The sequence below is a fragment of the Botrytis deweyae genome, assembly GCF_014898535.1.
Source record: "Botrytis deweyae strain B1 chromosome Unknown BDEW_005, whole genome shotgun sequence".
In the NCBI taxonomy this organism is placed as follows: Eukaryota; Fungi; Ascomycota; class Leotiomycetes; order Helotiales; family Sclerotiniaceae; genus Botrytis; species Botrytis deweyae.
Window position 1 is genome coordinate 979920 of NW_024066212.1, and position 13774 is coordinate 993693.

General features: G+C 43.1%; 5 protein-coding genes across 5 annotated transcripts; 3 read left to right on the forward strand and 2 right to left on the reverse strand.

Annotated features, from left to right (window-relative positions):
- Positions 1 to 744: 744 nt before the first annotated feature.
- On the forward strand, positions 745 to 2502 carry EAE98_002943 (uncharacterized protein; the record flags this gene model as incomplete). Its single annotated transcript, XM_038950563.1, has 1 exon — positions 745 to 2502. One exon carries the CDS (start codon positions 745 to 747, stop codon positions 2500 to 2502), a length of 1758 nt encoding a protein of 585 aa, XP_038813092.1.
- Positions 2503 to 3680: 1178 nt separating this feature from the next.
- EAE98_002944 (uncharacterized protein) lies at positions 3681 to 4193 on the forward strand (the record flags this gene model as incomplete). Its single annotated transcript, XM_038950564.1, has 1 exon — positions 3681 to 4193. One exon carries the CDS (start codon positions 3681 to 3683, stop codon positions 4191 to 4193), a length of 513 nt encoding a protein of 170 aa, XP_038813093.1.
- Positions 4194 to 4953: 760 nt separating this feature from the next.
- On the reverse strand, positions 4954 to 6446 carry EAE98_002945 (uncharacterized protein). Its single transcript, XM_038950565.1, has 3 exons — positions 6401 to 6446; positions 6255 to 6340; positions 4954 to 6198 (listed from the first exon to the last, which is right to left on the reverse strand). Exons 2-3 carry the CDS (start codon positions 6285 to 6287, stop codon positions 5041 to 5043), a joined length of 1191 nt encoding a protein of 396 aa, XP_038813094.1. The 5' UTR covers positions 6288 to 6340; positions 6401 to 6446; the 3' UTR covers positions 4954 to 5040.
- Positions 6447 to 6912: 466 nt separating this feature from the next.
- EAE98_002946 (uncharacterized protein) lies at positions 6913 to 11176 on the forward strand. Its single transcript, XM_038950566.1, has 3 exons — positions 6913 to 7480; positions 7530 to 7642; positions 7696 to 11176. Exons 1-3 carry the CDS (start codon positions 7335 to 7337, stop codon positions 10686 to 10688), a joined length of 3252 nt encoding a protein of 1083 aa, XP_038813095.1. The 5' UTR covers positions 6913 to 7334; the 3' UTR covers positions 10689 to 11176.
- A 379-nt stretch (positions 11177 to 11555) lies between these two features.
- On the reverse strand, positions 11556 to 12732 carry EAE98_002947 (uncharacterized protein; the record flags this gene model as incomplete). Its single annotated transcript, XM_038950567.1, has 4 exons — positions 11556 to 11685; positions 11746 to 12195; positions 12257 to 12478; positions 12533 to 12732. 4 exons carry the CDS (start codon positions 12730 to 12732, stop codon positions 11556 to 11558), a joined length of 1002 nt encoding a protein of 333 aa, XP_038813096.1.
- Positions 12733 to 13774: the final 1042 nt, after the last annotated feature.

Here is a 13774-nt window from a genome sequence, read left to right on the forward strand (position 1 = left end):
ATCGACAAGCGACTTGGTTTGACAGTGAAATGAGCATTACCTTGGGAAGGGAATGAGCCGGCGAGGCGGTAAAATAGGGAAACTTTGACTCGAGTGGAATGGTCCAAAATATGAACGTGTACCTTATATGTCAATGTACCATTTCGCGTGCATCTGCAAATATGGTGAAGTTTCCGGATTTATATACATATTCCAAGGTTCCTCATATACTCTCATCCAAACTACGAGTATGGATATGGATGGAATATTTGGGTCGCCAACCCATAGCCGGTCTGTTGTATCTTGTAGGTATTTCTCAAGATCATCACATTGGCAATCGTATCACATCCAGAAGTTAATAGTCACGAGGTCGATAGAAAATTCGGAGGGATCCAATCTGTCCTTTAACCGGGTGTAACTTTCTTAGAGGTCTGAAAAGAGTTGTAAATCAACGGTGAGCTTAAGATAAGGTTATCCATGGATCCTACAAACCCCCACTTTCTGTCATCCTTGGCTAGCCGTTGCTATGGTTATTATGCTGGAGTTGTCGCGCATCGATCAAATAGCAACAAGATGAAAGCTCTGATATAAGTTTCCAGTTCCAGGTAGTGACAGAGGATTGATCAAGCTGTTTGTGTGGCTTATCAATAGTGTCATAAGACTTCCTCTTCGGCACTGGCAGACTTTTTTCACCGATCTCCTTGGCTACACACTCAACCAAACAAGATCATTCTCGTCCTTACACAACAACATAGTATCACACAGATGAATCAACCAATTGACCCATTCCAATATAAGGAATTGAAACATGACCTAGATGAGATCCGGTTACTACGACTTCTTCCCCCAATTTCGAAGGATGATGTTATTTGCTGTCGGCTCATTCACACAGCTTTGCACAGAGCTCCCACCTATCGAGCACTTTCGTATACTTGGGGGGCCAAAATTTCCTCAGAGTCAATAATTGTTAACGGAAAACGCCTTTCCGCATCCAACAATCTCATTGGAGCTTTGAGGAGATTACGATCTTGGAGAGAAAATGACGAAAGCTTTCTGTGGGTTGATGCCATCTGTATTGACCAGAACAATATACCAGAGCGAAATAATCAAATAGCTAAGATGAAAACCATTTTTCAAAACGCACAATCTGTACCTGTTTGGATTGGTTCCGAGAAGGATAATAGTTCTTTAGCAATCCGACTGGCTAAAAAAATGAACAAGGCTTCAAGGAATCAAGTGATAAAAATGCTCCGTGACCCGTCAACACAGGATCAATTGATGGCTTTAATAACTCTTTTTCGTCGGCAATATTGGTGGAGGATATGGGTCATCCAAGAAGTCGCCTGTGCCAAAGAAGCAATTGTACTATGCGGGGACGAGAGTATACCTATAATGGAGCTTTGTAACACCTGCGATATTTTAAAAAGAGAAGAACACTTACTGTTGTCTATCTACTTAAAATCACCATCATATGTACGAACTCTCACCACTGGGGGGCCAAAGAGCTTGCAAGTATCAAGAGATCAGGTCCCTGATGCGGTCAGCTCTCCTCTTTTTGAGCTTTTGCTTTCTCACAAGAGTAAGAAGTCGTCAGATCCAAAAGATAAAGTGTACGCATTGGTAGGGATATCGAACTCACGGGAGTCCTTTGGTAAAATTAATTATTCATTGTCAATTCGACGGGTATATACACACACTGCGAGACATATAATTCAGGATTCTCGAAGACTGGATGTTATATGTGTCAATCAAAGAAACCAAACAACGCCCGACAATGACGGTCTTCCTTCATGGGTACCGAACTGGACAAGACCTCCCCAAAGCCGCCAGCCCACAATAATCGGACTTCAACATAGCGAACCTCAGTTCATGGCTTCCGGTGATAATTATGCTAATGTGCAATTTCTTCAAGATGGATATGTTTTGAGAACTACTGGTGTCATTTTAGGGAGAGTCCAAAAAACCGGCTTGTCCTTCAGAAGAGAATTAAACTCTAGAGATAACAATCATAGGGGTCTGAAAGTTCTACAAGAATGGTGGAGTATCGTTGTCTCTAAGAGAAGACCCTCCCTACGAGAGCAAGGAGCATTCTGTAGAACGATCTCTTGTGGCAATTGGACCTTCAACGATCACACCGAATACGCTATTCGAATGAAGGCCCTTGCAACAATACTATCGGAACAACTACCCAAGCTTAGTTTTCCATTATCCTCTATCTCAGCGATTGAGGGAACTCTCGATGAGAAGGAACGCTTAGCACTTCTTATCTCCGCCTGTTGGACAATGAACAGACGCCGCTTCATCGTTTCCGACACAGGAATCATTGGACTTGGACCATGGAACTGCTCCAAAAATGATTTGATCTGCATTCTTCCAGGTTGTAGATTTCCTGTCATATTGAGAAAGACTGATGATCACTACATTCTCGTGGGAGAGGCATACATTGATGGCTTCATGTATGGAGAAGGCATTCGAGGAGTAAAAAACGGACTATACGACCTGGAAACATTCGAAATTCATTGATGGGAATTGGGTATTCCAAATCACTGTTAATGAGTCATGTGAACTTCAATGAAAGTCAATGGCAGGAGGTCGAATATCTTACGAAACACTCAGACCCGCCATTCTGAAAGGATAAATGCCCGACCACCAAACATACGATGAACTACCCATCATACAATTTTACTTCTATCAAACACGCACTCTATTATCCCCCATAATACATAGATGATGGCCAAGCATCTGAGTCGTGAACTCGATATATTGTGGTGGCTGGGTAACATTCGAAGTTTGAGGTCATCAATGCCGTTCAACCCTTACTACTAAACTCTATTTTCCCCCTCCTACGATTTCATCTCTATCTCACGATCTCCTATCACCATGCCCTTCTTTCAGATGTTCCAGAAGGACTCCGCACTGACGTAGTGCATTCGGTGAAAAGATTAGACGACGTTGAAAAGTGCTTCATGCGCTGAAAATTAAGCCCTATATTCGCGGCTCATATTATTGACATGAATGCATTTACCGTGGCTACCCCTGAAATAAGGCTGTGTCTTTCCCCTTCACGCGAGGGATGTGCTGGCAGTTGGGCTCGCTTGAGGGGTTTCACTCCCTAAAAATTATGGGATGATTTGCTGGTTCTATGGGCATGAATGATATTGCGAGCATGTTCCTTGCAAGGAGAAATTCATTAATCGTAGTAACTTCACGATGACTTCAGAATATGGGGTTGAAGGAGATCACAACAATCAATAAATAATGGCCCGGCAATGCTTTGAAAAAATTTAATCAAGAAAAATCTCTTCTTCTATTGGTACCGCGCGTTTTTTCAAGAATCAAGAAGTATAGATATAAGTCATCTGCTCTTGCCTTTTCCGAAGCACTACAATCAAATCGACCCAACACCAATCTTCCCTCTACCTTATCCAACATACAACATACAACATACAACATACAACTCAGATCTTACCAAAAAATTCACGAAAACAAATACAATACCATCATAAATTACTATCAATTCACTTTATCAAAAGCTCCTCATACAACTTCCACCCAATCCACAAACAACCACTCTCTTACTCCCACCATCAATCTCGACTTCGACTTCGAGTATCAACCATACTCTACAACAAAACACATATAAATCCACTACTCGAAGCACAGAAAGTAGCCCTTAAAGTACAAGTCCTACATCATTCAAAATGTTCTCCAACCTCGCCTACCTCCTCAGCTCTAAATCCATTACCCTCTACATCCTCTACACCCTCCACGTCATGCTAGGTACCTCTCTCGTCTTCACCGCTCTCTACACCTATGGTGTACAGACGAGCAAAGCCATGGCGAGGGCCGCTGCACTCGAAGCTTCTGTCAATAGCGGAAATGGGATTGCTGGATTCTCTGTAGGCAAGGCGTTGAATGGAAGTGCTGTTGAATTTGAAGATGATGTGGAGATGGAGATGGACGGGATGGATATCGCGATGGGTGGATTGAATAGGATTAAGGGAATGAGAAAGGTAAAGAGTATGGTTGGATTGAGCAGTGCGCAAGCGGGACGGGAGAATGCAAGCACGGGGTTTGAGTGTGCGGATGGGAATGGGAATGGGGAGGAGGGAATTAAGTTTAGAGAGATTTGTTATTCTTCTGGGGGGAAGGAGGGGGTTGCAATGGGTGGGCTTGGTGTGGCGGGGAAGGGAATGGCTCTTGAGATTTCTTGAGGAGGAGAAGGTATGAGGTTTGGAGAGTGATGTCTTTTGTGTTGGTCGTTGGGGAGAGATGCGAGCTAGGGAAGTGGATATGAGGACAATGATTGATGAATGAATAATGATGGGAGACTGTGGTTTAGAAGGAGGGAATCGACGAGGAGGATGAAGGAACCAGAGACGATAATGACAATGAGGAATGGAGGGACTGCGATGTTTGTTTGCTTATGATTATGATTATGCTTTAGATATATGTTTATACCCAATGGAGAATACAAAGATTAGGAAAGAATTTCAATATTGATACGGGTTGATGGTGTGTTGACTTCTCATGCTGTTGAATGTATGACTATGAGCACCTAAGTAATTAAATGATGTTGAGATGGCTCATTCGTTGTTCTGTAGGTATATACCTAGGTAGATAGGTATGCATAGCATTTTTATCGATCCGTTCAGAGCACAACCTAACCCAACAATTTTAAGCTTTCAATGTCTGCATACAAATATATGATCGAGATAGATACCGTTAGGGATGACAGTTTCAATTTGAATATTCTACTGCTTTTAATTTCTCCACAGCTTTTTTTTTTTATAAATAAAATTGCATTTTTGCATTTAGTTTAAATATTGCATTGTGTCCAAACATCGAGAGTTTACAATTAGTCTGCTAGTCCGGATTTTTGGGAACCGTGTTTAGTGGTTTGGACTGCAGTCTAAGAAGTAGCTCACCTCACCATGAAATGAAAGATGCGTTCTGAAACGGGATAAAGGTGCACTGGGTAAGAACAATGATTTCATTTATTAGGGTATTATGTTAGTTTGAAACGTTGCTTGGATCATGATAATGTCTATTCGTTATTCATCATTTCAAATGTTCCCGAATATATTCTCCCAACTTCTGCAGACCTTCCTTCAAAACCTCCGTCTCGCACACAAATCCAATTCTCACATAACCTTTAAATTCCTCACCGAAACATTTCGAGCCCGGTAAGAACATAACCTTGGTCTTCCCAATAACATCCTCACAGAATTGCACATCATCCACTGGCTCCCTTCTGTTTTCCACTTTGATAAAGGCTGTGGTGCCACCATTTGGCTTAACCCAAGACAGGTTCTCGCTATGTTCATTGACAAAAGCATCTACAAGTGCCACGTTGGTTTTGGCAAGTTTGATATTCCTACCAAGGAGTGCATGAATGACGGATTGATTCATGGCATAAGAGGCAACTTGATCGTCAAGCTGCGAGACAGAAATAGTGGTATAGTCTCGAGCTTCCGCGAGAGCTTCGATGATAGCTTTGTCCTTGCATGCGACCCAACCAATGCGAATACCAGCTAGAGAGTAGGCTTTTGACATGGAGCCAGTGACTATGATTTTCTCGTAAGGCATGGATACCATTGACGGAGGGAATTCTGCGTCAGCTACTGATATTCCATGAAACAATGGTCGATAAACTTCATCGCTTAGAATAATGATACCCTTTTCCTTCGCAAACTCCGTCAAGCCTTGTAAAACAGACTTTGGAATCGTAGCTCCGGTAGGGTTGTTTGGATTATTGATAATAATCATTTTGGTATTCTCCTTGACTAATTGCTTCAGCTCCTCTAGATCAGGAATGAATTTCTTTCCCTTGTGTAACTTCCATAGCGAGACTTCCGCGCCGAGACTTTGTGGAACAGAGTATAGTTGTTGATAAGTTGGATGCACACAAACTACATGATCTCCAGGGCCAATCAACGTATAGAGTGTAAGGAAATTCGCTTCAATGGCCCCGCGCGTGAGGAGTATACTCTCTGGCGATAGAGCCGATGCAGTTCTCGCGGAATAAAGAGACGCTAAACGTTCTCGAAGAGCGGGCGATCCACGGATATGTCCATATGTGAGTTTGGTCGAGGTTGAGATTGGGTGAGGCAGATTTGGATCTTCGGATAACTTTACGAGATCGTCAATGGAGATGGAAGCTGCACATGTTTCGGCAATATTGAGAACCCCAGGCGTGAGCTCATATTTGTCCATCCACTGGAAGTAGAATGTTAGAGACATTTCAGTTTTGGTGGAGAATGGAGGGGTAGTACTTGTTCTACGGCGAAAGGCTCAATCTTGACCATGTTTGAGATGGTAGAGTGTATACGGGTTGAAGAGTATTGTCTAGAAGAGAAGACTAAGAGATGTTGGCATTTGGATTGGACATCTTTGTTTTATATATATTTGACAAACCTACATTTTCAATATTGCAGTAGGAACAAGTTGTCAGTCATATGGAGTATATTTGAAAGGCGTGGATGACATTGCATTGTGGAGATTGCTAAACCTCGGCCATCCCCAGGAAAGAGTGAGGAATCGGAAGCCATAGACCAATAGGATGCTGGAGATTTTGTGAAGCTCAGACACAACGTTTGCCCTGACATGCTCTACTTTACGTAGAGTGCTGATTGAGTAGCTCAGTAGGTACATCTCATTGTACATTGATATGATGGAGAAACTTAGGAAAGTCTTATTAGCATGTACATATATGTATATAGAGAGGATTGAAAGATAGTCGAAGAGCTTTCCATAAAGCTTTCCATTTCCAACCATCACTTTGCAACATGAACGATACAAACAAAACATACCTAATACGATGTCATCGTAATTTCTAATCCATTCTCCAACCTGCCAGCTTATCTTTTTATCTTTTGGTTCCTGACAGCTGCTTTGCCTTGCTCCAGCTTTTATCAATCCCCGCTTATTCTTGTCAGGCTGTTGGGACAGGACAGGACAGGACTGTCAGGACAGGAGACGGACAAGCTAAAACTCTCTCCGATGAACGTGAATGATACGACCGACACTCACTATTACCTCTTAAGGTTACCTACTACCTACCTACCTAAGCTGTTCAACTCTTCTTCAACACTTGCTTGAGAACAAGCTTCATTTGGTTTATTGTTAATTTTGTTATTCTCTCCTTCAACATCTTATCGAGTTACCACGCAAGCATTTCTCTTTAATTCCTCTCTTTGAAATTCACTGCTATTTGTTCGTTCCAAGTATTGTTCGGATCCCTCATCTCTACTTTACATGGCATCAAGAGTCGTCGCTTCACCGCAGCATTAAGCTGGTTCCATTAGCAAGCTCCCACTTTCAACCATCGCGATTTTCGCAAATATCCACGAACGATGAAACGACTTCAACTAGGGACTGTAGTCCTCGCCACTCTGTCTCTATCATGGAACGCGCACGCTTTCACCAACTATTCGTCGATAGACTCGATGAAAGCCCAATTAGCTCTGATGGACGACCGACCTGACGATTGTCCTCCTTGGTACTGCGCCTCTTCTTCTAGACCAAAATATCTTGCTGACTGGATATAGTTTTAATTGTTTACTACCCGCATTTACTTGCGGGCAATATTCTGACTGCAATCAATACAATGGCAAATGCTCCTGTCCACCAGGATTCGGTGGCGATGACTGTCTTCAGCCAGGTTAGCCAAACTTGCTGCAAATTCTGGAAAACTTCCCCACTGACTCTTGATAGTTTGTGGCTCTTTGGCAGATGGAAAGGACCGGCCTATGCGAACAACAGATTCATGCGCTTGCGAAGATGGCTGGACAGGAATCAACTGCAATGTCTGCACGAACAACAAGGCATGCAACGCTCTAATGCCAGAAAAAGAGGGAGGCGTCTGTTATCAAAATGGCGAGGTCGTAAAGGAGAACTATCAGATGTGCGACGTCACAAACAGGAAGATTCTGGATATCTTGGATGGCAAGAAGCCCCAGGTTACTTTTACCTGCAACGCTGAAGTAGAGACCTGTGACTTTCAATTCTGGGTCGACGAAAGAGAGTCGTTCTACTGTTCCTTGGATACTTGTACATCGGGCGCGCAAAACGATTATGACCGCAACTCGACCAGCGCAAAATGTGAAAACATTGCTTGCAAGTGTGTTCCGGACCGAATGCTTTGCGGTGAAAACGGATCGGTTGACATTTCGGACTTCCTCGATCAAGAAATTAGAGGTCCTGCAACCTTTAATTGTGAGCAGAAGGATGGTAGCAACGAATGTACTTTTAAGGAACCTCAAATGGATTTGCTGATTCAACAAATGTTTGGAGATAGCAGCATTTTTATCAATTGTCAGGCGGGAGAATGTCTTTACGAAACCGAGATTCCAGGATATGAACGCCCTATCAAGAGAATCAACACGCCTTTGATCGCAGGTGTCATTGCCATTGCATCTCTATTCGTTGTTGGAGTCATTCTTTTAGTTTGGTACTTGTCTCGAAGGCAATTCAAATACGGCCCTATTCATCTAGACGATTCCGATGACGAGAGCATCAAGCTAATGACCGATCATAAGCCCGCCTCCCTATACTTTGAGAATGTTTCATACAATATAAATGGAAAGCAGATCTTGACTGGTGTTCAAGGTGTAGCTCATCCTGGCGAGATCATGGCCATCATGGGTGCATCTGGAGCTGGTAAAACCACCTTCCTTGACATTCTTGCTCGTAAAAATAAGCGAGGTGTTGTTCAAGGAAATTTCTATGTCAATGGCGAAAAGGTCACAGATAATGAATACAGAAGTGTCATCGGGTTCGTTGATCAAGAAGATGCTATGTTGCCTACTCTTACCGTTCACGAGACGATCATGACTAGCGCTCTTTTGAGATTGCCAAGAGACATGGGAAAATCAGCCAAAGAGCAGAGAGTCTTTGAAGTTGAGCGACAGCTTGGTATCTCTCATATTAAGGATTCTTTGATTGGTTCTGAAGATGGCAAGGGTCGCGGTATTTCTGGTGGAGAGAAACGTCGAGTTGGAATCGCTTGTGAATTAGTTACCAGTCCAAGCATATTGTTCCTCGATGAGCCAACTAGTGGTCTTGATGCATACAACGCATTCAACGTCATTGAATGTCTCGTCAACCTGGCTAAGAACTATAAAAGAACGGTCATATTTACCATTCATCAACCAAGATCTAACATTGTGGCTTTGTTCGATAGACTACTACTTCTCGCAAAAGGAAGAACGGTCTATTCCGGAGAGTTCAATCTTTGTCAAGAATACTTCGATCACATTGGTTACGCCTGCCCACCTGGTTTCAATATTGCCGACTACTTGGTTGATTTAACAATGCATGTTGGTACACCTCGCACCCCGATTGATGATACTACATCCGATTTCAGACATGGCGTTACACCAAGCGTTGGAGCAAGCAGTACTAGGGCGGTTAAGTCAATTGCAAGCATTTCTGGCGGTAGCATTGAGGAACCTGTTGTTGGTAGCCCAAGCGAGTCCCTATTAAGACCTAAAGGCAAACGTCGTGACTCTGTAAGGGCAAAGCAAGAACGTGAGCTATTTACTCGTAAGAAGAGTGGAGTCGACACCCCTACTTCCCAACCCGATGAGGCACCTGTGGACCCAGAGGCCAACCAGCACTGGCTCAGGATGTCAAGACAACATTCATCGATTGCCGAAGATCCAGATAATTTACCACCTGATGCACCTGGATCTGGTTCAGATTTGGATGTTCTGGTATCTTCTTATGCACAATCTCCAATCGCCAGAGATCTTCAGGACGACCTCAAAAACGCTGTTTCCGCCGCTCAAAATGCCAATGGAACCACAAATGGACATGTACAGGAGAACAGCTCAACAGCCACCACTACGATGGGCAGAGGATATGCAAGAGTTGGATACCTTCGACAATTTGTTATTCTTTCACAACGCACCTGGCGCAATCTTTACAGAAATCCGATGTTGATGTTGACACACTACGCAATCGCAATTTTGTTGGCTGTACTGTCTGGATTCTTGTTTTATGGCCTGACTGATGACATTCCGGGATTCCAGAATCGCTTGGGACTGTTCTTTTTCATTCTAGCGCTTTTCGGTTTCAGTACCCTCTCCAGTCTGAACGTCTTTGCTACCGAGCGAATGGTTTTTGTCAGAGAAAGAGCAAATGGCTACTACTCTCCTGTCACGTACTTTTTTGCCAAAGTTCTCTTCGACATCGTACCACTCCGAATTATTCCTCCTCTCATTATGGGCTCTATCTTATACCCTATGACTGGACTTGTAGCTGAAGCTCCTAATTTCTTCAAATTCCTCCTCATCCTCGTCCTCTTCAATCTCGCAGCGGCTGCAATCTGTCTTTTCCTTGGTATTGTCTTCAAAGATAACGGCGTTGCAAGTCTCATCGGAAGTCTTGTCATGCTATTTAGTCTCCTCTTTGCCGGTCTTCTCCTCAACCACGATGCTATCCCCAAATCCGCTCTTTGGCTACAATCCTTATCTATTTTCCACTACGGCTTCGAGTCTCTAATCGTTAACGAAGTCACATATTTGACACTCGTGGATCAGAAATACAAACTCGACATTACCGTTCCCGGCGCCGTAATCTTGAGCAGTTTCGGATTTAACACGCAGGCATTCTGGCCAGATGCAATCAATCTCGCTATTTTCGCCGGTGCCTTTATCTTCTTAGCATATGTGGCGATGCATTTCTTATTGGTAGAGAGACGGTAAATGAGGCTGGTGGACGATGGCTGATACACGGTGTCGATAAGTTGATATTGAATTCAAACGAGAGTAGATTCTGCATGTAGAATGTATGATTGGTATGATATGGATATGGTAAATGGGTTGCGATACATATAATGAATTAGCGTAGTATACACTGTTGTGTTTCTTCACGTTGTCTTGTTTACACCTTAGCATTGTCTAATGGGTTTTAGGCATCAGGCGTAAGGAGTTTAGAGATGTATATTTGAAAGCAATACAATGGATATCACCATTTGCAAAAGGACCTCTGAGCCTTTGGTGTATTTTATATCTATCTCAGGTATACATAGATACATGATTATGCGTGTTTCAAAACTCTACCCATCTAGTTTCATGTTGCTCTGTGGTGATCAACTAAGGTTTATTAATGTGGAATAGCAGATAGTTAGATCTTTGATTAGAGATGATGTGTTGTGAAAATGCCATTCGATGTTCATGAAATCATTACTTCTGAACTCTTTCATCTGGCCGTGCTAAGCACCGGTAGGCTCATTCAGCCACTTGGGGTTTTCTATATAGCTGCCGATGATTGAGACTACAAATGAAAATCTATGCATGCACAGTTGAATCTTCCCGACTTGAATTCATTACGTCTTGACATGTATGTATAGATCCCGTGTGGGCTTTTTCTGCTTCGAATGAATTCGACAGATAGTTTTCAGTATACACACGCGGGTCATTAAAACATAATTTATTACACAGATTATCTCTCTACCTATGTAATTCCAAGATTGAAGATCTCACATACCAAACAAAACACCTGGCTCATGCTCCAACGCCTATATTTCACCGATGGCCTCAAGATTCGTTACACATTACAACACGCTTCTCTCACCGCTGTGAAAGCTGGCTATACACCGTTGCGCCGCCCAAAGCTAGTAATATGCCCATGGAATCCTTGATGGTGAGGACTCGACCTTCGCTCATGAAACCGTAGGTGAGGATTATGATTGTTTTGACACTGGATGAACGGGTTAGCACATGATGTTTGGGGGTAAGATAATAGGGAAGGTGTTCGTACTTGGAAGCTACATTGAATGTCAATGCCGACATTCTTCCAATAATCAAGAATTGACTCAAATTCAGCAATGCAGCCGCCAAGCCACTCAGACCAAGCGCAATAAGTGTATCCCTCGGTATAACCGACACATCTGGTTTTGTATCGAAGAACGGCGCCAAGAACGCTAGAATCAAAACAGATATCGGGGCTTGATTGAGTAAAAGTTGCGGAGAAGAGACTTTGAAATCGGTAAGTTTCTTGCCAATCCAGACTTGGTAGAACGCAGTTACTACAAATGCAGCAATAGCGATGGATGCGCCAAAGGTGGTAGTTCCCGAGGCTCCAGTATTAGTTAGACCTACACCTACGCAGACGCTGGCGAGGGCGAGGATGGTTTGCGCAGAGACGGCTTTGGAGAGAAAGACGTATTGGAGAAGGGCAACGCAGGGTGTGGTCATTATTTTGGCGAGTCTGGTTTGAAGAGGGGGGTTAGTGGGATGTTGGAAAGAAGGAGTTGGGGTGAGCAACTGACTGATAGAAGCCCACAGAGTTGAATGCTAAACTCAAATTTCCAAGTATGAGAAAGCCGGCAAAGAAGCAGCACAATGGAAGCATTTGAAGGAATGGCAGTCGTATGGGGACAAAAAGCTTAAAGGCAGAACGACTAGCTATCCATAATACAATGGTTGTGCATGTAAAATGCCACATCGCAAAGGATATTTGCATATTTCGCAGCTGGGGGTCTTTGAATATCCTACGTTATCATTAGATCTTGTGTTTTCGGATCAAGGTTAGGGTTTACACAAACCATTTATTGAGAAAAACAAGAACTACTGTACTGATGATGTTCAACCCAATGCAAGCAACATCGACAATCTTACTCGCTAGACTCTTCTTTCTTCTCCCCTCATTGCCATCATATCTATCGTTGTGCGTCTCTTCCCCAATCATCGGTTTCGACTCTGCCTGTTCCACATCTTTCTCCAAAGGTTCCATGTCGGCGGCCATTACTGAAATTCGCAAATTGCGATTGAATGAAGGATGTTGAGAGAGTGATATCCGCAAGCCCTATTTTGATAAGCTCAAATGAAGGTAAACGCCCAAGTATATATATATATATATTGCAGTTGTATGTCAATCGAGTTGGATTGTAGTTGGTAATGGCTCAGCGTGCGGCAAGCTAGAATTCACAGACAGGCGCTATGTGATATGATCATGGACAATGCGGTGAGGTTGGCGGTAAGAGTTAAAGATAAGAAGCCATGAAACCGAGAGTGTGGAGGAAGATGGTATTATCATGATAATGTTCAAGTGAGTCGAAGCATAATAATGTACTTGGACCATGAGATTATCGCATACCGGGTGATGGGCGGGATATTTTATTAGCATTGCTCAGCCTCGTCCGTTGAACAGATTTCGTCGCCTGACTCGCCTCCTTTTTGACAAATTTCTTACCGTGATTTAATTGGTTGATCTGCAAGATGGATGTGCATTGTACCAGACGAAAGAGAATTTGGGGTTGGTTGGTTGTCAATATGGAAAAGAGAGCCTCGAGCCTTGAGAGCTCAGATGTAATAAAAGGGGTGAAAAAGATGTGTGTGTACGGAGGAGGTATGGAGGTATGTAGAGTTTTGGACACTTCATTTCTGTTCTTCTCATCAACATCCTCGACATCATCGTCGTAAGGTAATGTGATGTAATTCACGATTGAATATTGACAAGTATAACGTGCAAGCATGTTGAATTGCATCAATTGCATCAATTGCATCAATCGCATCAATCGCATCCAAATCCCAACGTGCTGGTGCAAACTCTGTACCCTGGTACCTCCGACGACATTACATGTATGATTGTCTGATCTCCCATGGAACTTCAAGGTTTTCCAAGATAAACTTTCAAATCCCCTTCTTTCCCCTTCTTTGTATGCACCACCTGCAAAGCATGAAAATCACTAGTCCCTAAACTCCAAAGCGTCCTTTTTACTGCACAGATTGGGCGGTGAAATTACCCCATTCAACTTCCAATAAATAATATCCTGAAATTTGCTGGC